Here is a 27934-nt window from a genome sequence, read left to right on the forward strand (position 1 = left end):
GAGCATCTGAACTAGTAATCGGTAGGTCTTTGGTTCGACTCCTGATAGGAGCGCTCGGATTTTTTTCCGAGTATGCCTGTGTCATTTACTGATTAATACATCATTCTCATTTACAGAACTTGTTTCGCAAATGTGAATATTGTTACTTCCATCGTGATTGAGCCAGTACAGCTTCATTGAATTGTCAAACACTACCATTTAAAAATCCACACAGTTTTCTTCCTCTGCACATGAAAAACAAGTGAGGAGCAGAGAAATGGCCAGAGTTCCTGTATTGACGTTACAGCCCTATCCCCAGTCTGCCGTCTTGCGCAGTATTGTGTCCAAACTGAAGTGAAATTTGACTCTTTTATACACCTTTAATGCAGGGAAGAAAAATTGATAAGGAATTATGTTTTTAATTTTTATACGAGAACAACATGAAGATTTGATTTCAATTATACACTTGAAGAGTCTCAAATGGAAATTTAATTAAGTTGCCTTTTGAGACGTTTTAGTAAAAAACGTTTATGTCTTTTAATATAGACAATCATTTTCATCAGAGACAAGAATGCCAGAGGACAGGTAATTGACACATTTACATGTACAACTGTATTTGTTTTAATTTAATTGTAGTTATACATGTACATGTACTTAATATTTATCTACACTTAACATTGTACAATTGGTAGCATTAAGGCACATAATTAAGCTCTCTTGGGGACTGATTGAAATAAATTCCATGGTATGGGGTAATTAGATGGTAAAGTTATTATATTTGAAAGCAAACTGTTTGAATCCAAGAGTCTTAAATATATGGACCAGTTTAAGACCCAGATGTCAAAGAGTGGATATCCAGTGGATAAATTGCTATCCAGCAGATAAAATGTAAAATGTATTAGTTAGAGTACATTTTATATCCACTGGATAGCGATTAAATTATCTGCTGGATAAAGTTATCCACTCTTTGAACTGAAATGGAGCAGCTGGGCTATGATCAATTCTCAAATCCGTACCTTGAGCTAAAATAGGCGGCTTTATTTATAATTCTTACAATTTTGGGAAGTTCACTTTTTGTAAATATTTATTGTTAACAATTAGAGATTTGTTCAGGGAGTGGTTGGCCCTTTTCATCACTGCAGTCCTTGTTCAACAACAAGAAAATTTAGTTAAAGAATTGTAAAATACAATGTATGTGTATTGCTCAGGCCAGGGGATTTAGAGAGGTACCAATAACCTCGAGTTTTTTTTTTTTTTTTTTTTTTTTTTTTTTTTTTTGTTAGTCCGTCTGTAACTCAGATTAATAGGTGAAAGGTCTGAAAATGCACCCATGCAAGATTTGAACAACTGACATTCTGTGGATTTCAGAAAAATTTGGGTTTTTAAGTTTTAGTTGATTCAGAAACTGGAAAATTTGCAAGTCACTTTTGTCCAAGAAATGTGGTAACTCATATAAGACCAGGAGATTTGTAATGTTACAAGGTCGCTACTTGGTAGATTGATAGCCTTGTTAACTGTGTCAATTCATGAGCTGTAACAGGGCTGTAACCATGTCATTTTACAGCCCCATTATAGGGTAGGTACATACTGGGCTCTTATACAGCTAGGGTATGTTTTTTGCTAAGAGAGCTGTGAGACTCTTGAGATACATGAAATCTGGGAGAGTTGCGGATACAGTCAACTCTCTTTATTGGGGACACCTTCGGGACTGCAAGTAATTAGTGTCCAACATCTGTAATTTATTTTTGACGGGGATTTAGCTGCTGTCCGTATTATTGGGGTGTCTGTAATAGCGAGGTGTCCGCAGGGCGAAAGTTGACTGTATGTGAACTTATTTCCCAAAGTCAGTTTATAATTTTAATAGAAATAAATATTACATGTATATCTTTATTTATTTAATAACTTCCATTCATAATAATATTATGTGATTTACAGGAAATCTCTGGGTACATTGATTTTGCTCATCGCTTGAAGGTGAGAATTTATTGGTAATGTTGTGTGCTGTATAACAACCCAAATCCATAAACCTTTTTTCTTTTAATGTGGCAGTGAATGAATAAATATTTCATGATAACTTGTGTTTGACATTCCACTGAAAACGATATTCTAATGAATGAATTTTAATGTCATTTTCAATCCTTCACGGGTATATGACGAACTCACAATATGACCAGCTCCCAGTTGGCTTGATAGCTCAGTTGGTAGAGCACTGCACCGGCATCGCAGAGGTGATGGGTTCGAATCCCATTCAAGCCTGAATCCTGCGAGGATCTTTCTTTCATTTAACACGTATTTATGTCATGAAGTGCGAATCTCTGGGAAGAACCTAACCCACGACTATCCTGAAACAGTTAAACCATACAAAAAAATGTTGACGGTCTTTTAATTTTTTTTTTTTTTTAGTGCTATGCATACATAAATTATTTCTTGTGTTTAAAATTGTCAAGTGACCTTCGTTGCAACCTACACAGTGTAACGTGACCACTCATTTACAAGAGATCCAACTGAATAATTATGTAACTCTTACTGAATTGTTTTTTCTCTTAGACGGAAGATTTTGAACCATATTTCACTGGAAGGAAGAGATTACTGCCAAGGCCATCCGACTTAAGTTTCTACAATTGGGAAACCCAGACTGCAACCTCGAATCCCACACCAAATTACCAGGTAGAATACTAGAGAGATTTAGCATCGCGTTTACGTGAACTGACGGCGAACGTCACCTTATCGTTTCACGTTTCACGTAACATAGCGTGAACCTTTTGACTTTAACTGGAGGTTCGGTGAAGCTGTTTTGCGACTCACTGTGGTGAGTTCATGAAGAAAAGTCCGGTAAGGAGTGGGTTATGAAAGATTTTAAAACACGAGACTTAATTTGCCCTAGTATGACTTGCCGGAAAAATTATTGGGGTACTTGTTTTCAACAAATAGGAAAGGAAGAAAAGGAAGAAATACTTTAATACGTAGTTCTAACGTAGACGGCAAACGCGAAATAGCCTGTTTTCACGTAGAAAAAATGGCGGGAAAATCGTGGTCACGTGGTCAATTTCGCCATTCGCTTTTCATGTATAGGCGATGCTAAATCTGTCTAATAGCAACTTTAAAAGGATTAGAATAGGGACAGTTATTTTGGACCTTACGAATGCAGGACGGCAACACCAACGAAAAAGTCACTTGAAAAATAATGTAACTATTTCATTTGTGCTACTTCGCGATTATTTTAACTCGTTCAACTTCTACACAAAAGACGAACTACCCAGGAACCAAATTGGTAGGAGTGGTGTTCAAGTTAAGAAAGAGAATGAAAAATTCCCCGTCGCATTTTCACGTTCTCCACACAACCTTGAATTTGGTCATTTCACGTTGTTGTTTTGCAGAGCACGGCAAAGAAATGTGGCGAAATTTAAAACGCACGTACAGCGCGATTGTTTTTGCTCATTTGCCTGTTGTTTTGTGGTGTTGCCGTCGCCGTTGTGTGACGTCACTTTATAATACACATATATCAATGAGTTACCTATAATCCAGTAAAGGGGCTTAATTTTGCTGGCCCTTTACTACTCAAGGGGCATTGTATTGGATTGCATTATGAGTGGGCATTTTAACTTAACCCTTTAAAGGGGAAGTATCACGCAAATTTGCTGTCATTTCAAAACCCAAAAATGTTTTGTCTGTCAGCAGAAAAACGAAATAATTGTCCAGTTTTGTTATAAATTATCACCCCAGTGCAATAAAACTGTCGATTATCGCTCTGGCCGGAGACAGAGTAGGCCGGTATGGATTGAAACTTGAAAAATGTTAGGCTAATGTTTTTCAAGTTCTCGCATTTTTGTTTCCAAAATGCGCTAGAACAGATCACGAGTTGTTCCTTTCAAGAATTGTGTTGATTTCTTTCCTCTCGTCATTTTAGAATTATTTGGCAGCCCATTGAAGGTCTTATTTCATTATTTTTAACAAAAGATATCAAAAACCCCCATGATACTTCCCCTTTCAAGCTTACAAGCTACAAGCTGTAATGTAGTTAGATATCTGTGTATTTCCTTTATTCTCATTGCTTGAATGCTTGATCAGGTAGCGATAATAACAGGAGATTCTGTTGCGTACATGTTTGTTAAAGTGAAGTGATGTTTATACACAATCGATTTATTCGTTCGTTCGTTCGATCGGTCGTTCGTTCGGTCGGTCGGTCGATCGGTCGTTCGTTCGTTCATTCGTTCGTTCGTTCGATCGGTCGGTCGGTCGGTCGGTCGGTCGTTCGTTCGTTCGTTTATTTAGCGGTTGACCCATCTGATTTTTTTTTTTTTTTTTCGCTCTCTTTTTATTTCAATTTCAGGTTATAGCAGAAAATCCATCAGGCCTGCTTTTTAAGAACAAAAGAGATCGGAAAATACTCAACGTAGATCCCAAGGTATGGTATAGTACACTGTATTCGTTTAAGGAAGATTAAAGTATAGTACACTGTTCTCCCCCCAACTCCACTCCAGAATCTTTGCCCAAGAATGTTTTGACTTGTTTTCAATCAGAACTCGAATGGATGTCTAACAGTAACAATACACGTGTTCGGTTGTTACTAGTATAGAAAAGTAAAAAGCAAACAAAAATGGAAATAAAACTAGTTGGAATCACCATGAATCGACTCAAAAAGGACACAAAACACAAATGGCCACGCAAAGGAGTTCAAGTGGGTAAATGTTTTTCAAAAATCGTTCGTAATTTTGCCTTCAAATAGGAAACGTTTTTCTCCCACACAAAACCCGTATAATTTAGCTATTACGAAATAGCTGCCGTGACGCTCAAATTACCGTACTTGATTGTAGCATTATAAACAGGGCAAGTATGAAGAAAGATTGCGTTTTCAAACGGAAACGAATGTGGGCAGGTTAAAATGTAATTGAAGTCGCTTCTGTGGACCAACTTTTGTTTCACATCTTCAGAAAACAGGTAAACTGCAAAGCTCGCGGTATTCCTTACCCGAAGTTTCGACCCGCATGAACGCAAAGCAGCGAACCTCCTCGGCCTAAACTTACTAGTAGCCAGCGCTCCAACATTTCCTATCCAAGCGAAAACAGAAACAAAATGAGGACGGCTCCGTAGAGAGGACCGTAGATTCTTGAGACTGGTAGCTTTCGATGGAGCTGCCGCCATTTTGCGCGAACGCGATCTGGGGAGAGTGTCTAAACTACCGAGGGGAGGGGGAGTGGGCCAGCCCCTACCCCTGCTCCCCTTGGTAGTTTAGACACTCTCCCCCCGAGATCGCGCTCGCTTATACAAACCAAGATGGCGGCAACTCCATCGAAGCGTACCAGTCTCGAGAATCCCACGGAAAAATAGGGGGACTGTGAACAGTCTAAGACTGACATTTCCCACATATACATGTTGAGTGCCTTAATTGTTTTCTTCAATAGGCGATAACACCAGGCGATAATTCCGCTCGAATCGCCATAGAGACAGCAAAATACACGCAGGTGGTGATTTACGATCACATCACTCGGAGGAAGACTTAATACTGGAAATAAAGTTGTAAATATGAACAATGTACTTGTAAATAAATTTGTGTGTCGAATTAGAAGTTCATTGTGTCGTTCCTGCGTTACTAACGGTGTGTTCACTCCAATTCAAGGGCGGGGGATAGATACCCCTCCGAATTTTTGGTGGGATTTGCCCGCCGGTTCTGTTCATCCCATCCTTGTTTCAGACCAAAGTGCCTCGTTTCAGACCTAGGGCCGTTTGTCAAAAGTCCCGATAACTGACCGGGCGGGCTAAACATTTCTCCAGACTCGAGCAGTCTCTCTTTTGCTTGAAAATCCGTTGGAAGAACGCAAGACACTCGAAGCGCGAATCGAGCGCGCGAGAGGTGAAGCCGCGAGTAGCTCGCTTTCCGGCGCACGCGCTACTCGCGGCTTTGCCGCTCGCGCATCAAATATCTTGCGTTCTTTCCCATGGATTCTCGAGTACAAGAGACACTGCTCGCAGTCTACTATAGATTGGTAGCCAATTTTTATAAGAAATGCTGTAAAGTCTACCTTAGTCACCTCAAAAATTCGAATTTAGTTGTAAACGAAGTCTAAATAAATGAATGTGATGGAATATTTTAAGCCTGGTGGATAAATGAAAACGATGTATTAATCAGTAAATGACACAGGCATACTCGGGAAAAAAAAATCCGAGTGCTCCTATCAGGAGTTGAACCTAAGACCTTCCCTATTGCTAGTTCGGATGCTCTTTGTCCCATGAACCTACAATGGAGGACAGATGTCCTTGGGACAGTTGCTGGATTCCTTTCAAATTTGCGTGTTTTACTCTCCCCGTCATTATTATGACCCTTTACCTACAGCTCCACCTCCCCCCCTTCCCCCAGGCAATGTTGAAAAGATCTTAGCGAACATCGACACTTATTTTGCTTGTGTAACGTCTGTTCAACCCACCCAGTTCAACATTGTTTGGGGGGGAGGGGGAATTACTGCGAAGTTTGCTGCTATTGCGTTTACTGTCCCAGCACTTTTAGCCCGCATTGTCTGAAAATCACTCCTCGCACAAAAGTAGCCCAAGCATTGTGAGGAGTGAAGAAAAGTTCATTATAACCTCGGAATGGAACTTCGCAAGGTAGTATGATATATTTGGTGCAATGATACAGGACATTTTCACTAAGTTTAAGCACGTGCGGGCGGACTCAACATAGGCAGTTCGTGAGTGTGACGTAATCATTTTGCGTTCGAAAATGATTGTCGTTAAAGAAAACGCTTGATATAGTTATAGCTCGTATCTTGCTAACTTTTCCGGTGGAACGCCTGCAAGTATAATGGTTTATACACAGGAAATAGTCCCTCAGAAGAAGGCTTTAGCGTGGTATCTACGAACATACGGCCGATACAAACATAACAATAGATTGCGTGACACCGAGTCGTGATCTACAAATGTTCAATTTACAATGCTCCCGTTCAGTTCTCGGCTACTTAAGTGGAAATTTCTCGGCTATGAAAACTGAGTCATCATCAGGCTGTGTCTAAACGGTAATGAAACGTTTGTTCCTAATGCACTGTGGTTGTTGCTGCGTAAATAGTAAAGCCACCAAGCTATTTGCAACAGTTCTCGCCCTGAACAGCGAAGGAAATGTAATTAAATTAATCCTTTCAAACATCCCTTTAAGGCGAGAACTGTTGAAGAAATAGTGTAGTGAGGTAAACCTCTCAACTAAAACATGCCCTTTACAATGAAAATATGACAAACACAACTGAAAGGCATATTTTGTGGCCGTGTGTACAACCAAAGCATCTACAAATTAGTTTGTGAGGGTGAGAACTGTAGGTGAGAACTGTAACACTTATTGAAACGTAAACGACCATTGAAAGTCACGCATCAAGCCAATTACATGGCATGTACATCAATTGCTGTGATCTCTAACGGCGTTTTCTAAAATAAATTTGGCAAAATAAAAGCCACAGGGAAGCAATTCCTCTTGCTCGGCTTGTGGGATTTGCTTCCAAAAGTGAAAAAACGCCCATCGAGAATTCATCATTTCCGTATTTCCGTGGTCGGCGGAGCCGGCTTTCACCAAAACAAGTGGCGCATCAGATGTCGCAAAGAACGGGGTATCTCCGGCAAGTTCTATATCCCTGCTGCAGACATTTTTCGGGGCTGGTAAATGAACAATGTCACCTTCTAAAGCCTGTAGAAGATCCGCCCAGGCGATGACTTGTGGGTGCCAGCGAAAATCATTGACAAATATTACCTCCGCCTCTTCAGCCCCAATCCAAGCAAAAGAACCGGTCGCAGGGTTCAAATTCGTTGCCTTCCCGCTTCTAAATAAAAAAATTTCAGCCAGAGCAGATGCCTCGCATGCCTATAACAGTTAATACGCGCGGGGCCTGGGAAGGAATGGGCTGCCAAAAAAAGCCAAAGGCCAGGGGTATCGCATGCCTTGTCAGGGTAACTTGTTATTTCTGCCTTAAAACTGTGCATCCTATGAGTGTTTTCAATCTCCTAAAAGCAAAAACACAGATATCTTTGAAAAACCAGAACCTACTAAAAACAGGAAGTTGTTATCAACATGTTTTAGCAAATAATTATACTGAAAGTCTGTTATCAATGTACCCTGACGAAATGATTTGGACGTACCTTGCGATGCGTAAAGACCGATTTTACCAACAGTATCACATTTTCCATTGCAGGATACAATATTTCACAGGGTCTTAAATGCAAATACAGGGTAGTTGTTATTTCCTCTCCCCAAGTCAACCTCAGACAATGGAGGACAGATGTCCTTGGGACAGTTGCTGGATTCCTTTCAAATTTGCGTGTTTTACTCTCCCCGTCATTATTATGACCCTTTACCTACAGCTCCACCTCCCCCCCTTCCCCCAGGCAATGTTGAAAAGATCTTAGCGAACATCGACACTTATTTTGCTTGTGTAACGTCTGCTCAACCCACCCAGTTCAACATTGTTTGGGGGGGAGGGGGGAATTACTGCGAAGTTTGCTGCTATTGCGTTTACTGTCCCAGCACTTTTAGCCCGCATTGTAGTTTAATGACCTTAGCTCCCACGAGTCTCCTGTAGCTCAGTGGTAGAGCATCCGAACTAGTAATCGGAAGGTCTTAGGTTCGACTCCTGATAAGAGCACTAGGGTTTTTTTTTCCGATTATGCCTGTGCCATTTACTGATTCTCAAAGTCTAAATTTTTCATCCAAGAAAAATGCCATAACTGGAAAACGAATTCCTTCCTTTCTCGAAGGGGAAATCGGCGTCGTCAAAAATGCGAAAAAAAAAAAAAAAAAAAAGATCAGCTAGCTAGCATTTTCGTAAAGCCAATGACATCTCGTAAATTCTGGGAATAAAATTCGGTTCCCTAAAACTTTCAGCAACTTAAATTTGCAGCTAAACCGTCCGAACAGAACAAATTATGCTAGCTTCTACAGATACGCATTTAAACTGAAGGCCATAAAACAATCTAAGAACGGAGGGGAAACAGCGCCTTAGGGACGGTGCGTAGTAATACCGAAGTATTTTTGCGCGGTTTATCATATGCGGGAAAAGCAGATCTTAGCAATGGATATTGAGATTCAAAAAGAAAATTGGGGGTAGCCACGCATTTTTAAAAGATAATTAAGCAACAATTATTTTAAAAAGCGGTAAAATACAAAGCAATGTATGGAGGTTTTTTTTTTCCAAACTGAAGCTTTATTATCGTTGAAAAATGCTTGGTATGTTACCTTCAATTTTCTTTTTGGATTTAAAAAACGCCTGGAAAGTTCTGCTTTCTCCGCATAGGTTTAAACCGCGCAAAAATATTCCTGCATTAGTACTGCACCACCCATAGGACACCCGAGTAAGAGCGTATGCACAGTAACAAAAGTAGGCACCGTCCTTAAGTAAAAATTTTGCTTAAATGTTCTCGTTGGCACGGTTTGCTTCAAAACAAGATACAAAAAACAAACAAACAAACAAAACAACGGGTTTGTACTAATAACTTGTTGGTCAACTTGACAATTTAAAGATTCAAAGCTTTTGTTTGTTTATTTATATATTTATTTATTTATTTATTTATTTTTGGCAGGAACTGACATAAAAATACATCTTTTAGCATTTCTTTTCTGATAAGCCATACTCCCTTATACCAATCAGACGTTAAGTAAGTCGCAGACCATACTTGAAATGGCCTCCACAATAGACAAGAATAGAGCGCTATTTCCTGAGCTAATGGACATTTATTCCGCTTTTAAGTGACATCTGTCAATATCTAGCGCTTTTAGAATAAAGAAATTAACCATCAAGTCTTATTTAAATGAAAGCGCGTATAAACGCCACATTTCCATGCTAATTTCGCTAGTTCCGACTTCCATTTAAAGGCTAAGGAAAAACCAGCTAGCCAACTGACCAAATTTGTCAAAATTTCCCTTCTGCGTGTTAGCGCGTATGAAGCTTAGAAGTTCGAAGCATACGGCGATACTCTGAAGCACTGTGGATTAGTCTTTCTTCATTTTCGTCCAAAAGGTAAGCTGTTTTGTTGTTTCGAGAAACTTCAAACTAAAGTGACAGCCAGTTTTGCTGGAGACGAAGCGGCACAAATATTGTCCTGCGTCGAATTCTCTAAAATTTATTTGAATATTGTACGTAAATTTTACGACCTTTTCTTCTTGATTTTATTGATTATACACCCATTAATCTATTGCTTCTATTTTGTCGTTTTATTTCTTCACACCGGACAAATCAGTTTCGATTTCGATCTACAAAAAAAGCACTTAAAAAATTCCCTTTTCATTCGGAGTTTCACTCTATTACTTTGGGTGAAATTTAACGGTTCAATACATTTCAACGTCCATTTGCTAGATCGTTTCAGGATAAGACGCCTTATGGAGAAAACATCAGGTGTGAGATTTGCATATATGGCCCTGTCGAACGTGCGATAAGTATTATTAACGGACTAGCTTTGAATCATGAGTCTATTAAAAACATCATCCTGACATGTTATAGGGCTTCCTAGCTAGTGTAGTATTAAAACAGGGGTAAAAACTGCGACCTATTTGATTTATTATTTATGGCATATTATAGACTAACATCGTTGATTATCATGTATATCAAAAAATCGCGTCCCTTTTATTGCACAAACGTACAGGACAATTGAGGCAGGTGAAATATTAGCGAAGGAAGCATGGGCTTGAAAACGGAAAAAATATCGCACCGTCAAAATTATTTCCGAACGCGTCGCAAACAATGAAAGCACATCAGAATTGTCTCCAAGACATTAAGATTTTAATGAACTTTCTTTGCAGTCTGTAAAATTTATTTTTCATATATAGCCATAAATTAAATATTCATGTGACAGTTTCATTCATCCGATTGCATGGGGAGGGATGCCTTTGTAATTCAAGCCCTATGGCAAAACAAGCGCTTGAAATAAAGGATTCGCAAATTAAAAACAAGCGCAAGTCAACAGATTACAATGAGTCGGGAGAAGTTCTCTTCTCTCCTTTACCGTGCGGAGGATACTTTAATTTCGGCCTTTTTATTAGAACGCTGAGGCTGAGATTAACTAAGATTTGTGAATATCCTAAGAACATTACCCAGGCTGAGAGTCCAGTTAAGAACATTTTTGTTTTTGATCATGACCAAATGTTTTGAAAATAAACAGTATAATTACGGGTAAAATAATACGCGTAAAACTGCAGTCTATACGGCACACATTGCTTTTTGATAGGTGTCTTGGTCACGTCCGCATATATTTATTGAAATACTATAACAGGTAACTTAAGAACATCTTCTGAACTTTTAACGCTCAAATTACCAAAAAAAAGAAAGTTTTTTAGCCTCAAAATTAGCCAAAAAAAAAATATAATAAAAGAGTGCATCAATTAGGATCATAGCGGAACTTTACTTCCATTTCATACAATATAGTCGATCCGAGCGCATTCTGCAATTTTCAGGGCTAAGTAATTGCAGATTTTTGTTTTTAAGTCTGATAGGCGTCGATCTTTTCAAAGTGTTTTCGTTATGCGCAATGGAATAAATGTGATGGAACATTTTATTCAACTAACAGCTAATTTATTCGTGATTGTTCGGCTTTAGGCTAGCTGACGGCTATTATTAAAAAGTCTTGAAACGTCAGCACTCTAAGTTTTTTCTCAGTGGCCAAATCACCTTATCGACTCTGTTGATAAACCGAACATTCGTTTCTGCTCCTCACCGACACAACACCACAGTTTCCTTAGAAACCAAATAACCCTTCATTAGGCTTGTCTTTCGTGTTACCCGAAGTTGGCTTTCCCCTTCCGGCTAGCTGCGCGACCGTCAGTTGCATCGTAGCTCAATGTCTTTGTACCTAGGCTGTCTGGATTATGCTGCGAATGTCTCTTTCGAAAGACCAGCTGGTTTCAGCGCATGATGAATGTTGCGTGAGAAATCGACGTCGTAGCGAAAACCCAACATTAAAATCAGAGTGTTAAAAAACACCAGTTCGTGATTTATAATGCAGCTTAGTACATACTCATAAAAAATAACAATAAAATAAAAACAAAATAATAAAACCGAATTACAAAAACCCTAGCAAAGAACATTGGCAAGTTGAGGATTGTTTTTAGCGAGCAGCTTTCACTCTATTTAATAAAACTGATATGTTCAAAGGTGTTGTTCATTAAGGGCCATTATTAAAAACTGAATCATTGTATAACGCAATTCGAGGGATTTGATTGGCTTAGAGGCCATGGTATATGAACAATTATACCATGGTACCATTATACCATGGTTGTTCTTGCACAGCGAAATCTGTAAGATCTAGCAATATTTCTTGATTTTTTTAAATAAAACAATTATTCCACTTGTGCTTGTTGGATATGAGATGATTATAGCCAACTCGGCGCTACGCGCCTCGTTGGCTATCTATCATCTCATATCTAACGCGCGCTCGTGGAATAATTGTTAAATAGATCACCATATGCAGAAATGGCTGTCATCAGTTTTAATATTCTTTTGTCTGCATTCAAATAGCTCTACTAGCCTCGCTCAAGTTAAAATAATCTTTTGATTTTTGAACTCAAGATGGAGGTTACTAGGGCTAATTTGAATGCAGATAAACGAAATACTAATAAAAATTAATGCCAGCCATTCTATTAAGATGTCAGAGTCACTTTATGTGTTGGAAAAACAGCAATAAACTTGGTAAAACTTGAGGAAACTGAGCGGCCAATTAAATCATCAGCAACTTTTTCCTCTTACTTTTGGAGCAAAATCTGATCTTAGAGCAATGAGAAAGGAGGCACTTTACTGGAATGGCCATTTTATTTTCGCAGGGTACGGTTTAAAATTTATAAAGTGAAAAACGGCCCTTAAAAATTGGCGGATGAAATTTTCCTGTTATTCCTTAAGCAATTAATGAAAAAAATTGTAAAGGTTCAAGCCCACCTTAAAATTGATCACGTTACAGCTTAAATTTAGGGCCAGTTTAATTCGCGGAAACCGCCAGTAATTAATTTTCGAAATTCAAACTACTGAACTTCGAAAATAAAAAAAAAAACACAAGTTTTTTTTCGTCTTATTGGCAAAAAAAAATCCTATTATACTGAATTATGAAGAAAGTTTAGTCTTCCATCGCGCAAAGAAACGTTTTGTAGAATAATACTTTTAAAGTCCTATTGCCCGCTCGGCAGCCATCGTCACGGTATGTATATTTAGAATGCGGGATTAAAACACTAATTTGAAGTTTAATTCTCTACCAAAGTTGAACGGATTATGTTGTGTCCTGTTCAAGGCAACTGAACAACAAAATTTTTCTTAATACTTATTTTTTTGTAATAATATCAAGTTCTTTCTTTCACAGATGCGTTAATGACTCCAAATATTTCCTATTTAGCGTAATGTACACCCCTAGAGTTTTCCCTGTTTCAAAGGGCATTCATAACCTACCTTGTTCGTGACGGCTGGATATTTTTAAGAAAGTGTTAGATGCTGGTCCTCGGTTGTTTTCCTTACCAGTGTAAGAAAAAAGGCAGCTCGAAAAACAGAAATTACTTTCCTCGGCTGCTATCCAATCATATATTTAATTTATATTTTTTTTATCCTAATTATAGTCGGAATATTTTTTCTGCTCTTTTTTGCCATGTTATATTTATTAATTCTTTTAAAATTTTATTTTATTGCAACAGAGCTTAATTAAACATTAGAGATTAAGCAACAGAATGTGAATCGTTTTCTTGTTGGATGTTTTCAGCTACTTTGCACTGACTTGTATCATCAAAGATGAAATTCAGATCAACTCGAGTGACCGTGCCAACGGTGCTTGTCTGGCTGCTGTTACTACTTTGTGACACAACCGCCACCCAGATGACGTCATGTGACCATCAAGATCCTGTCACTTGTTCCAGTTCAGGTTAGAGACCACTCAATAGGCCATTTCCGAGTTGCTGTGAACCTCACTATGAAAGCGAGGCTAAGTGCAAAACTTTTCATATGAAAATTAGTTTTGTTTGCATATGAATGAAAACTTATTTTCATAACAAAAACTTTGCACTTAGCCTCGCTTTCATAATGAGGTTCAAAGCAACTCGGAAATGGTCTAATTCTTCTGACTGTTCATGGAAAGCAAATCAGCAACATCTAGCTTTATTTCTTGAATTTTTTTCCTAGTGACAAAAGTTTTCAATTCATGAATTTTTCAGAAGCGATGTTTTATGAAAATCATTTTACATCGGATTTCCATACAAACACTGTTATTTCAAGACGTGTTTGCCTACTCGTCAAAATGGCGTCGAAAACCGTGATCAGGCCTATTATAAACCATTATCAAGAGACTATCATAGTCTCTTGCCATTATATAACTGTGACCAACGCCCAGATATCGCAAATGTGCACTTCAAAAGAAACTACCATTATAAATCAGCAAGATTTAGCGATATTTACTATATATTTACTCGTTTATGATCTACTGGGTTAAAATTGTTGCCTTGACTCACCTTTTCCTCTTGTACAGGTGTTGATGAAAACTGTGAAAATGTTAAAGCACCAAATAAGGAACAAACGTCACATAGTTGTGGCGATAAAGATGGAGATATGGGAAAAGAGAAGTATATATTACCAAACATTTCACCTTTCCGGGGAGTGTACACTTTCCCAGTTGATCCAATACCGCGAAGAAATTGTTTCGATGAAGAAGCGATGGAATTTCTTCAGGAAGGGGTAAGATGATTATAACATACTAGAAGCAATTGCACTCAAATTTCCTCCCTGCCATCGGATTCGATCACTTTTCGAGCGAGATACGCCTTATATTCTTGAACGAAAGAGAGGAAATTATTTCAACCCATTAATTGGCAGAGGTTCTAACAATACTCTCTGTACGAGTTACAAATTCTTACACGCGGTGAGTGTTGGATGACATATTCCGCAGTAGACATGCACCATTGAAAAGGTCTATTTTCACTGGACCTTATAACCTGCAGCTGCATTGTTTTTTTAGGGCTGGGAGCATTGTTCTGTTGTTCGTTCTCTTGTCCTCTGACTAACTATGTAAGACTTTGCAAATGGTTCAGGCCGCCCCATACTCCGACGATTTAATTCGATTTTATTCTTATCCACCCGCCCCAGCTTCCGTGCATCTTTTTACATATTTTAGAAGAATTTGAGCGATTCATGCGTGTAATTAATTTTAAATCAATTTCAATTAATGATTTATTGCAGTTACCTGTGGTCCTGGAAAACTGTACATTTCACAAGCCCGCTATGAAATGGACCATCAAATACCTCGTGGAAAACCTGCAAGACGAAAATCACACCGCATATTTCTCGACAAACAGGTAAGGCCAGTTGTTAGCCGGAAAATATTTCAGCACCAACAGGATGAAATATCAACAGTGGCACATCCAGACCTTCAGGTATATAGGGGGAGGGGGGTGAGGTAGCTGCTCTCAAGCCCTCAACGATCCTTCTGTACTTGAAACAAAATATCTCGGCACCTTGACTCTACGGGTCTTGATCCTGGTGTAAAAAATAAGAAAAACTTTTGAATGCAGAGGTCCACACAACGCAGGAATTAAACTTGCTGGTAATTTTGCTGGATCTCTTTTGTGAAAGACCTCGTGTCAGGCGTCACTTGAACGTGAAAATACAAAACTGAATGCAAGGCTGGCACTACGGCAAAAGTGAGGGAGACTAATTCTATTAGTCGAAATATTGGCCACTAAGAAATCTGCCCTTTCCCGTAGTGCCAGCCTTGCATTCAGTTTTGTAAATAATAAGGTTCGGGGGTGGGTTCCACCCCCTTCCCCCCCCCCCCCCAACGTACTCCCCCCACTATACTCGCCACTGATTAATGAAACATTGAGTATTCTAGTTTCTTACAGTAGGTGACCATTAAGGGTGGGTCTATATCGATACCAAATATTCGATATTATCGATACTGGAGTTTCCTTGAAAAATTCGATAGTTATGACAAATATCGGCTGGTTCGATCCCTTTCAATACTGTTCACGTGACAGCTTTGAAGGCGGTTTTCTGTGCCCAAAGCCAATTTTCTTTCTCTTTTTATGTATCTGCTGTTGCACTGTGCTCGAAGGAAGCATTACCGCCCTGTAACTTACGCGGTCTTGGTTGCTCGTTTGTCATGACAGGACGCAGGCTAGCCTCCCACGCAGTCGTTTTTAGGGGACTCGTATTACCTCCTCCCCACAAACGGCGTTTGTGGGGAGGAGGTAATACGAATCCCCTAAAGACGACTGCGTGGCTAGACGCAGGCGGGCTCGACTGTAAGTTCCGCAAAGGAATGCTAGTAGAATCTACTAGCATTCCTAACATTCCTCAAATTAAGACTCACCCGGTTTCTTTTCTTTTGGGACTTGCAAGGTGTCGTAATCCGTTTTTATGTCATGGAGGATGCAATTAAATCGAAAACAAACCAGGTAGGGTATAGGAATATGATCTGGACTACATGTCACATCAAGAAGTGCCAAGAAATAAAAATGTGATGTAAAATTAGAGTAAATGCAAATAAGGCAAATGTACAATGTAATTGCGCTACTCGAAATGGCGGACGCGGCCGACTAAAATAGCTCGCAAAGGCGGGCCATTTACTGGCGCAGAGATACTCATGAAGAAAGGTTAATGCAGAAGAGAGGAAGGAAAAAGAGAAGATATGAGGGGGAAAGAGAGGCAAGAAATGCTCTAACGGAATCCTGCAAATGACTTGACAGAGTAAATATACGGTTTCGATTACGAAACAATCACGCGCATAACAGGACACAGGCGTTCTCTAGTGTGAGTAACGTGGTGCAGAATTTACTAGCATTCCTGGATTATTCTGTTTTGAGACCACAAAATTGTATGCCAAAAGAATATGATCTAAATTTAATCATCGAGTAAATGATACGTTTTCTGAAATGAAGTGCAACTTTTTCCCGGAGTATATTCAAGAGGGCAGACATAAATCAAGCGCGCTATTAAATCACCTTGAGACACGGTTAGAAGAAACATAAAAAAAGACATCTTGAGCTTGGGAGTGAAATCCTGAAAAAAGTGATCGCACGAGTGTTATTGTCAACACAGTACAATGCCAAATGCATTAATTATGGTGAATCTTGAAGAATATGCATATTCATGGCACTACCTTAGTAAACAGTTGCTCTCTATTAGTTTAAATTTACTTTAAAGTATTATCATATTTGTAAGAAAAAAGTTGAGCTGGGTAAGGGAGTCTTATGTGGACAAAATTATCAGATCCCATGGCATTTGGTGAGCGGTCCTGTTAATGTTGTGACTACTTGTCTCTCTTCACTTATAATCTGCGATACCAGATACACTAATTGTCTCGCGATTTTTCGAAGAGGCTAAAAGAACCCGAAAATTGAGTACGATATTTGCACCGGAAACAAAGTTAACTTTTAGACGGAAGCAAAATGCACACGCACTTTTCCATAGAAGAAACACCAGACTGGCCCCGCAGAACAAGCGTTATTTTTCGTGTGTGTTTCGCGGGCGAGCACAAAACGCGAGGAAAAGGCGCACTACAAGTCAAGCGCGTCAGGAGTTGTGAGAAGAAAAGAATAGACATGTACATGTATATGCATACCTCTGTCTTGTTCCATCATATTAATGATACTATAGTAAACTGTACAAGGAGAAATAACCTTCAGTCTTGTGGAAATAAATTATTTCATTTTATTTTAGAGCGTGTATGTAAGGGGGGAACAGGGGGGGGGGGGGGGGGTGTCCACCATTCTGATCGATATCAATTGACCGATGCCTGGCAACACTGGTGACTGCATTGTCACATCATACCATTTAAAATTAAAGGCTGTGTTTCTGTATTAGTGTTTTTTTACGTTACATCAGACCGTGTCAGGTGGGTCACCCGCCGTTCTGATGGATAAAAAATTAAAGGCTGAGTTGCTGTATTAGCGTTTTTTACGTTACATCAGACCGTATCAGGTGAGACACCCGCCGTTCTGATGGATAAAAAATTAAAGGCTGAATTGCTGTATTAGCGTTTTTTACGTTACATCAGACCGTATCAGGTGGGACACCCGCCGTTTTGATGGATAAAAAATTAAAGGCTGAATTGCTGTATTAGCGTTTTTTACGTTACATCAGACCGTATCAGGTGAGACACCCGCCGTTCTGATGGATAAAAAATTAAAGGCTGAATTGCTGTTTTAGCGTTTTTTACGTTACATCAGACCGTATCAGGTGGGACACCCGCCGTTTTGATGGATAAAAAATTAAAGGCTGAATTGCTGTTTTAGCGTTTTTTACGTTACATCAGACCGTATCAGGTGAGACACCCGCCGTTCTGATGGATAAAAAATTAAAGGCTGAGTTGCTGTATTAGCGTTTTTTACGTTACATCAGACCGTACCAGGTGGGACACCCGCCGTTCTGATGGATAAAAAATTAAAGGCTGAATTGCTGTATTAGCGTTTTTTACGTTACATCAGACCGTATCAGGTGGGACACCCGCCGTTTTGATGGATAAAAAATTAAAGGCTGAATTGCTGTTTTAGCGTTTTTTACGTTACATCAGACCGTATCAGGTGAGACACCCGCCGTTCTGATGGATAAAAAATTAAAGGCTGAGTTGCTGTATTAGCGTTTTTTACGTTACATCAGACCGTATCAGGTGGGACACCCGCCGTTCTGATGGATAAAAAAATTAAAGGCTGAGTTGGTGTATTAGCGTTATTTGTTTTGTTACACGAGACCATGACACCGATATCAACCACGACATTGGCTGTGCATTTTTTTATTTTGCATTTAATTATTTTTAAGAGTTTGCTTCATAGTCACTTCCTTCATTACTTCACCAGCTATATAGTTGCGTGTTTTTTATTGCTCTTTTGTAAAATACTGACCTCACTGATAAAAGTGGTCTATATAGTCCCCTCATTATGGTTTTGTCTGGTGTGAAAATACATCTACAATTTGGACATTTCGAGCACAAAGTGAATTTGTCGTGCCCCCTGTTCTGAAAGTGAGTATGGATTGTTCCATTTCATTGTAAGTTCAGGAGTATAAATTTTAAGGGCCGCTCTGCTACACTATGAATGTTATGGCACCTACCCCCGGAACAATAACCCGGATGATGCACAATGCAAGATCATGTTGGTCGTGTTTATGTTAAGCGCGAATATTCAAAATTGTGGTTGTCTAGGCAAATGCTCTTCTGTGATAACTTACGTCTTCTTGACTAAGCGAGACTTACCTTGGTTCTGTCCTTTGTATTTCCTTTGTTTCAATGCCTACCATTTCGCGTAATTAACACGCGCCTAGACTGCAAGCAGTCCCTTTCTGGTTAGTCGAGAGGTTGCGCGAAATAGCCGAGCGCGAAAAAACTGGAGCAAACGAGCGGAGGGGGGCTTGGGGAAAGGCGTTTATTTCTCCTCGCTCCAGTCTCGCTGCGCTGTGAGCGCACCATCTCGACTGACCAGAAAGGAACTGCTTGCAGTCTAACACGCGCCAATTCCTTAGCAGAAGAATACGTCTCTCAGGTTTTGTCTTCGCATCTGTCCGGCTTCGCTTTCATTAGCGGCTCTTAGCAATCGCTTCCTTTTATTTCTTGCTTTGAGCATCTTCCTTTTTTTTCTCTAATGAACTTCCACGCGACTTTCGTGGCATGATCGATCACAATTTCGGAAGGGCGCGCTTCCTTCTCGTTCCCGCTAAACAGTGCCGTAATATAATTACGCGATCGCATTTCAAGATGCTTGTATATGTGCCCGCGTTTCCACACAGTGATAGTTATTATCCAAATTTGAAAAGCCAGCGGCTTATCGCAAAACAATAGAAGCATTAGCTGGGAATGTTGTGTTCCGGAAGTGAATGTACAACTAGTAGGTCTAAAGGCCAAGGCCCGGTCAAAAAGGATGCCGATTAGTTTCCGAGCTTTCTGCACAGGACGTATCGTACGAAATTCAGGCCAATATTTTTTTCATCATACAATTGCAGCGAAATTCGCGCAAATCGATCTTGTTGATTCATTACAAAACAAAGTACGTGGCCAAGCAAAGCGTCATACAATCTTGGGATTTTACCCGGCATAGTAAATCGAACCCAATCGTACTAAATTTCAATCGAACCCAATCGAACGCAATCGAACTCAATCCGTGGATTGAGTTCGATTGAGTTCGGCAATCGAACGAAATCGAACTCACCGAAAAGACAAAAAATCAATCGAACCCAATCGAACGTTCGATTTTCGAACTCGTGATTTGTGTAAAACAGGCTTTGAAAATCGCTAACCAGATCTTGGAAGCTCGAGTTACTTCAGTCCGCAGTGTAGCGCACGTGTTTTTCGTAAACGAAGAAATTACGCAGAAATGGCTTCAGATGCGCTGTGGATTGTAAGGTTCAAATACTGTATGCCGTTGCCTGTGTCGCGGTTAGTAATTTGCTTGTATTTTTGCATAAAAGCAACCCTTCGATTTGTCACTCCGGAATTATAAGTTAGCTAAAAAAGGAAAGGGTACGACAATTTCGGAATACGCCCGCGGGAATAATGACAGCTTTGTTCTGTTCTGTTCTCTTAACTGCCGTGAACAGTTTATAAATGAGGTTTCTGTTATTGAATAAATTGTAACAAAGCACAAGAAAAACCTGCTTTGATGGGCTTGCTTTGGGCTTGCTTTGTATAGGTCAGTTACCAGAGCCAATCGAACTCAATCAATTAAATTGTGTTCGATTGAGTTCGGTTTCCGAACTCAATCGAACACAATCAGATGGATTGAGTTCGATTGAGTTCGATTTGTTCGATTGAATTCGATTTGTTCGGAAATCGAACTCACTGAAAGTCTGGTGTTCGATTTCGTTCGATTGCCGAACTCAATCGAACTCAATCCACGGATTGAGTTCGATTGAGTTCGATTGAGTTCGATTTTCGAACGTTCGATTTACTATGCCGGGGATTTTACCGACGCGTCCCTTTTATATAATTAAAGGTATATATATATATTTTTGATCGGTATGATCAACAATTGCTTGGTACCTCTCATTAGACGGTACGTACATAAGCACTGGCAGGCCACAGACTTATTTAATTTGAATTTATCCTCGCCATCTTCTTATATGAGGAGTAATGCGGTAATTTTGTATCGAGTTACGATATTCAAAAACACTGTCCAGATCGCAAAGAAAGAAGTGAGAATAACATGAGCCGTTCATTTTCTGTCATATTGAATGAGATTACAGACGCCTCAAGGAACCACAAAGATTCTTGCATGATGACGTCACAATATCGGTATTAATATAGATATCGTAAAAAAATGCCAAATATCGGTAAAAAGTATCGCACTCGTATCGGATCGATTTGAAAAAGTGGTATCGGCCCATCCGATACCTTAGTAAACATTTTGACAGTCAGTGTGCTGATTTCTAAAACTGTCAAAGAGCAAGGCGTTGTCGATATTCTTCCAACCGCAGCGTCTTCATTTCGACATAACATCTTATCGCATCTTTTTCTTTTCTCTGCAAACAGAAAATTCCTTTATTTTGATGACGACCGAATAAAAGGTGCTTATAAGGATTGGAAGCCGCCGACGAGCAAAATGCTGCTGTACTTCAAGAATTTCTCAGAGTTAATGAAAGACCTGGACAAAGCTGATAATGGCAGTCGAGCGTATTTCCAGGTATATTCCAAGAAAGAGTAATTAAATGATACTCAAATGATTCTTAGACCACCCCAAATTGAATTGAGATAATGTCACCGACAGCTACTCATTAGAAACCTTTGTATTTCAGTACGAGTTCGAGCACGAGTTTTTCCAATAGAGAAAAAAGTGGGAGTGCGTGAACCTGGAGAATTGAGGCGGGAAGACGAGGTAGCCTTCGTCATTTTACTATACGTTTTTGTTAGAGCGTCGAAGGGCGAAAACAAGGCCTCGAAACGTAGGTTATCCCGTTTCTTTGAATCAGGCGAAAGGGTTAAGCTATCAACTTTCAAAACAACAACGAGTCAAATGAAGCTTTCTGGGATTTATCTCTTCTTAGTACTTAGCTAAAAATTTGAAGAAGTCAAATCGCGCATTCGTAGTGATACTCGTACGAAATTCTAAAGATCTCTAATATTATCAATATGACTTATATAAAAGAACATGTAACATGAGGGTGCTTTTATTACTGTTCTCTCAACATTTAAGTCGTTTTTCCCCTTTTGTTTTCGACTACGCATCACTTTTCCCATTTCGCTACGTTTGCCATCGTTGTAGCTTCATCAATACAGAGCCAGTCTGTCGATCGGTGCAAAAAAAAAAAAAAGAAAAAAAAAAGCTAGTTATATGCAATGATTTCGAGTGGTATACTGTGAAATATCCCACGAGTGACTTGATTTTTCTTAGTATACACAGGAGCTTTTAGGGGAGTGTGTATACACTCTTCTTCTACAAAAAAAAATCAAGTCACGAGTGGGATATTCACGGTATACCACGAGAATTAACACAAAACGTCACTCTTGAATGCTTGAACAGCAAATACAGGCAATCAATGAAAAAATATTAAACAGATTGGCAACGTTTCTTGAAAGTACATAATTTTGATTAAAAAAAATTAAACAATATAAATACTGCTCATGAAATGCATAAGAGACTTTCAACAAAAGGTGAGAAGAATGTGTAGGCAACGAGGAACGGGATTGTTTCGTGGAATACTACCCGTTGCATACCGCAGAATGTGAAACGGGTTTCTAGCTTTCCGATTGGCCGTACTCTCCATGGCATGGGATAAATATATTTATGACCATGGTGATGATAATAATAGTGGTAATGATATTAAAAGTGAAAAAACGGTAGAAGAAAACAGTACTGGAACCTTAAGGGCCAGCAACTAAAAAAACTGAACAACATATGAGTTGACAAATGCAGGACTGATTTACAACGGGATCAATTTCGTTTAAAACATCTAAAGAACCTTCCCACACAGTGTTATTCAATACATACTGATTAGTGCTCTAAATATAAACTTAATTGGTTACTATCACTTCCAGCGGAAGTTCAGGAAACGTTCAGCTTCTGCTGGCAAACAACCTCGTTCCAAAGTATTTCCCCTCGTAAAATCGGAACGAGGTTGGCTGGGGAACGTACAAATTTGGGTCGGTGGGACAACAAAAAAAAAAAAAAAAAAAACGGACGACCTAAGGGACTCCATCTTGTGCTATAATGCTGTTTGTTTGTTTGTTTGTTTGTTTGCAAACAAATCAGCTGGCATTTGATGAAATGCGTGCAAGCTAGATCAGTTTACCAGGATATGAAGCCAATCGCATCCTAGATCGCCTTTGTATGTTAAAGGTTTAATATCATGACTTTGTCTTTTAGTCGATGTTATACCTACAAGACGGCGTGAGCGAATCAATGCTGGAAGACATCAATTCCTTTAATTATACCTGGCTGCTTAATCTTGTGAGGCGAATGAACTGGGGCGAGGAGGTAACTAACTTGCTATTGGTGGGAATGCAGGATGTTGTGACGCCTGCGCACTTCGACATCTTGGAAAACCTTTATGTTCAGGTTAGTATTATGAAAGTTGGTTTTAATTACTTGATGAAAAACAATGCTAAAATGAGCCAACAAAGTTAAACAGCTTATTCCGAGAAAGTAAAAAAAGAAAAAAAAAACGATTCTAAATTTGGAAAAAAATTACCTGCCCAATGAAACGTTGATCAAGATTGTTTGCGGATGAATTTTATAACTTGCTCTTCAAAAAGATATAGAATTGTCCAAAACGGGAATTCCGGTCAAAGGGATTCGCCCAGTCTGAATGGGGTCATAGTAGACGAATGGGAAATTTAGATTCAATAATTCACCATCGCGGATTTCAGTTCCCTAAAAGCAATCATGTGCCTTCAGAGGCTAGAAACTATGACGTATCTCGGCAATCGAGGCGATTGAAAACGTACGGGTGAATTATCAGTAAATCAAGCCTCAATCTTATAGAAAGGTGATTTTATATTTTAGAATGGTAAAAATCTTACGGAATGATAAAACGTTACACCGATAAGTTCATGCTCTGGAGAGGATGGGTCGGAGAAAAGTGAAGGGGAGGGGGGAAGCTCAGACATTTGAACGCTTCCATTACCTTTTAACTTTCGTCACGTCTAAACAAAGTTGCTAAAAAAAAAAGAAAACGCTTTTGTTTTTCCTAGGGCTAAAATGAGTCCTCGAGGAAGGCTGGGATGGTCTTAGAAGGCTAATTTGACTCTTTTCAGTAAGGGACCAAATGGTTCTAATTTTAAGGTCTGAAATAAACCCAAGGGCTAAACTGAGTCCCACAATGGGCCGAAGTGATTTTGCTCTTTGCCCCATATTGTGGCCTAAATGGCTCTCACAGAAGGAGTTGAATCAACTGCAAGGTCATCAGGGCCAAATTGGCGCTTTGAGAGTGAAACATGCATGTCTTAAATTTACATTGTATGTTGGCCACTTTTCTGTGTCCCATGTATTTTAACGATGTTTAAGGGGTTGCGCCTCGCATGGGTCTCGTTGTCCTGTTTTGCATAATACCCTTTGGACCAGTCATTTTGTTTCTTGTATTCTGTTTTGTTCCTTGTATTTATTTTAATGTGTCCAATAAAGCTGATGAAAAAATAAAAAGTCTGACTTCACCAGAAATTTGTCATTAACTGAACCTTTTTCTCAAAACTAAAGTGCCTCTTCTTGTGCCTCTATTCACAGATTTTCGGCAGGAAGCGGGTGATACTGTTTAGCCCGGACTGTTTTCGATATCTTTACCCTTATCCAATTGGGCATCCACACGATCGACAAACGCAGGTGAGCGAACTGCAGTTATCTATTACGATGTAGAAGAGATTCACGAAGAACAACGTGAAGCAAACTGGATTCGAGCCGGTCGCACAAATGTTCAGTGTTAATCTCGTAAAACGGACTTGATTCTTTTTAGTTGTGACTGTAATTTAAGGACGGTCCCTCCTAATTCAGAAGTATTTTTGCACAATTTATGACTATGCAGGAAAAGCAGGCCTTAGAACGGGCTACTGGAATCCAGAAAGAAAATTAGGATTAGCGGGGCATTTTTTTAGATATGATTAAGCAACAGTTATTCTAAAAAGTAGTTTTCGAGTTTTTTTTTTCGAATTGAAGCTTTATGATCTCTGGAAAATGCATGGTCACACCCAATTTTCTTTTTAAATACCAAGAGCACTTGCTAAGTTTTGGCTAAGCTCCTGTTTTCAACCGCGCAATAATATCCCTATATTAGTAGGCCCCACCCATAGGAAACCCGAGTATCTCAAGATGCGCAGAACGTATGCGCATTAAAAAAAGTAGACACCTTCCTTAAAATGCAATTTCGACAGTGCATGCAGTCAACCTCGTTTCCAGTGTAGAAGAGAGTCCCTGGGAACAAGGTTTACATGCAGTTTCCACCCTGTTTGGAGCATGTTTAACTGAGATCGAAAATTGGTGCTTGTGTGCACTCTGTGATTGGCATCTGTTGCTGACATCTGCCAGCAACGTTTCCTAGTTTAATGGCCTTAGCGCCCTCGAGTCTCCTGTAGCTCAGTGATAATCTCGTACCCAGATCTCCCACATTTCGACATTCTCGATCCGACGACTGAGATCGGGATACGAGATTAGCTCAGTGATAGAGCATCCGAGCTAGTAATCGGAAGGTCTTAAGTTCGACTCCTAATAGGAGCATTCGAGATTTCTTTTTCCGAGTTTGCCTGTGTCATTACTGAATGATACGTAATTCTCGTTTCTCATTTCTCTTTAAAGGTTGACTTCGACAAACCGGATCTGAACAAGTTTCCCCGGTTTGGTGAGATCAGAGGTATGGAGGTGACCCTTGAACCGGACGAGGTCCTCTACATCCCAAACTACTGGTGGCATTACATTGAAAGCGAAAGCCAGAGGTAATGCAGACCATCAAATTCTCGAACTGATCAGTTTTCATTTATTTACTCTGATGGCCACTTGACAAAACTTGTAGTTTTGACGAGGGTATTATGTCATCTGTTCTCCGCTTGTTCTCTCTTCGATTTATGTAAAAATAACATTCCCAGAAACACTTACAAAAAATAAAACAATAAAAATCGCCCAAAAACAATCAAGACCGATAGAAAAGAATAAAGTGGTATAAATTAAATATGTGAACGTTACGGAGCTAAAAATAGCATTTCCCATAAAAAATTACATTTGGAAAAACACAGCTGTGAAAACCTTGTTTCCATGGGAGCATAAAGTCAGGTGAGCAAGGGACTATTATACCATACTGTTCCCAGATAGATCTGAGGAAACATCACAAAGCTTGGTGGTGCTTCTTTAATATTAAGTCAGCTATGGCGCTCTGTGTCTTGCTGCCACCCAACATCCTTTGTAGTTCTTTACGTGTCCTGTTGTTATTGTTGTTCTTGGGGGGGGAGGGGGGGGGGGGGTCGATTTATAATTTGAAGCGATTTCGTGGAGTTTCAGCTCCAACGGCTTAGAGAGGAAGTGAAACTTCACCAAATACAAATTATGCAAATTAGAACTGAGAATGCCTGAATCTTTACCATAACTGAGAAATGTCGGTGTCTTTCATTTGGGGCGCTCTAATAGCTGATTTTAATTTTTATTTCATTGTATTTTTCAGTAAGACCATATCAATGAACTTCTGGTTTGATCCAAAAAACGAGACCAAGACCGATAATATGGAAAGTTCTCAAAATTCGAATACCACAAGTGATAAACCTGAAAAAGAAATGGAAGGGAACCAAGACGAAAACGAAGAAATCACAGAAGCGGAAAGTCAGAGCTCTACTAACCCAGAAGAAATGCCAGAACTAATGGACGAGGGTTCTAAAAAAAGTGTTGAGGAGGACTCTGAAGGAAAGGAAAATAAAAATACATTTGGCTACGAGGGTAAAGAAAGTGAGGAAGAGAAGAAAGAAGAAAAGAATGAAGAAGATGACGAGGAAGAAAAATTCTTGACTGCTGCTCAGTATTTAGCGCTTTTGAGAGACACAGAAGTGGCACTTTTTAGAGCTACACTCAGCCATGAAAAGGTACGTAAATAGTCGACTAGTGATCATTGTCATGAATGGTATTCCTCATGATGGCTTTTCCTCTGAATAATTGCTATCAATCCATAATTGATTAAACTGATTGCTTCTAAGTTACTGTTTATTTCGATCACCGACAAAGAAGACAAAAATTAACAGGGCTGTGCTCTGTTTAAACTACTGTTCAATCACCTTTCAGACCTTTCACCTTAAAGATCCAAACTAAAGATTTCCGTTCACAATTTACTTGTTTGTTTGTTTGTTTGTTTATTTGTAGAATTTTGGTTTACAACTTGTTGTAATGCTACAACTCTAAAAACGTCTATTTGATACAGCTCAGTACCGACATACATGAAGTGAACTGTTGTTTGTTTGTTTGTTTGTTAACATGCCATCGCGGACTGCTACGGCAGTTAGTAATAAAACCGAATAAAAATAAAGTAATTGGAATGAATATAATTCGAGCTTGCCATTCAGTGTGCTGCTTAAGAAAGAAGTGAAAATTCGATCGCACTGTGGGAAGTGCGAAGCGACTTTGCAATTTATAGGTTGTAAGGATGTCAAGTCTAGAAGTCTCGCCATTACTGGTAAGCCGTTAGACTCTACGGAGGTTTAGGTTGTTGGAGTTAATAATAAAGAGGGAGCTTCTCTTGTCCTGGAATTTCATCATAGTATGGTCGTAAAAAGTATTTTCATTGCCTGGTGTAAGGCACACGGAACATTTTAATGCAGTACGGACTATTGAGCCCCTTTACAAAACTGAGGACAGAATTTCCACTGTCATTCTTTATTTCTTTTTGTAAAACTCTCCTTTTGTTTTATCCTACAGGTGAAGCAGATCTTGGAAGATTTGCTAACAAGACGATTCGATTATTTATGAAAGATAGTAATTCCGAAGTGAATAAAAAAAATACTCTTAAAAACGGACATCTAAGCGAAAAATGTTAACTTATTTATAGCTGTTGGGCCAAAGTTGTTAAGCTTTTGCACATTGTGCTAG

The 27934-nt window shown here is 39.3% G+C and overlaps 2 protein-coding genes and 1 long non-coding RNA gene across 3 annotated transcripts in view; all 3 read left to right on the forward strand.

Moving 5' to 3' along the window:
- LOC146485315 (cilia- and flagella-associated protein 299-like) overlaps positions 1-5545 on the forward strand; it is a 12404-nt gene extending 6859 nt beyond the window's left edge. Inside the window, exons 5-9 of the mRNA XM_085103701.1 lie at positions 526-564; positions 1915-1953; positions 2527-2646; positions 4310-4384; positions 5382-5545. Of these exons, the coding sequence (XP_084959827.1) occupies positions 526-564; positions 1915-1953; positions 2527-2646; positions 4310-4384; positions 5382-5480 (372 nt within the window). The 3' untranslated portion in view covers positions 5481-5545. The remainder of the gene's footprint in view (positions 1-525; positions 565-1914; positions 1954-2526; positions 2647-4309; positions 4385-5381) is intronic.
- LOC146485312 (uncharacterized) overlaps positions 1-27934 on the forward strand; it is an 85331-nt gene that overhangs the window by 17071 nt on the left and 40326 nt on the right. The window lies entirely within an intron of this gene.
- LOC146485316 (hypoxia-inducible factor 1-alpha inhibitor-like) lies at positions 9738-27886 on the forward strand. The gene is made up of 10 exons (XM_085103664.1): positions 9738-9965; positions 13675-13833; positions 14434-14639; positions 15141-15256; positions 21421-21571; positions 23252-23443; positions 24608-24703; positions 25670-25806; positions 26526-26937; positions 27764-27886. Exons 2-10 carry the CDS (start codon positions 13704-13706, stop codon positions 27812-27814), a joined length of 1491 nt encoding a protein of 496 aa, XP_084959790.1. The 5' UTR covers positions 9738-9965; positions 13675-13703; the 3' UTR covers positions 27815-27886.

This window comes from Pavona decussata, unplaced genomic scaffold (assembly GCF_977016875.1).
Source record: "Pavona decussata unplaced genomic scaffold, jaPavDecu1.1 SCAFFOLD_27, whole genome shotgun sequence".
Lineage (NCBI taxonomy): Eukaryota > Metazoa > Cnidaria > Anthozoa > Scleractinia > Agariciidae > Pavona > Pavona decussata.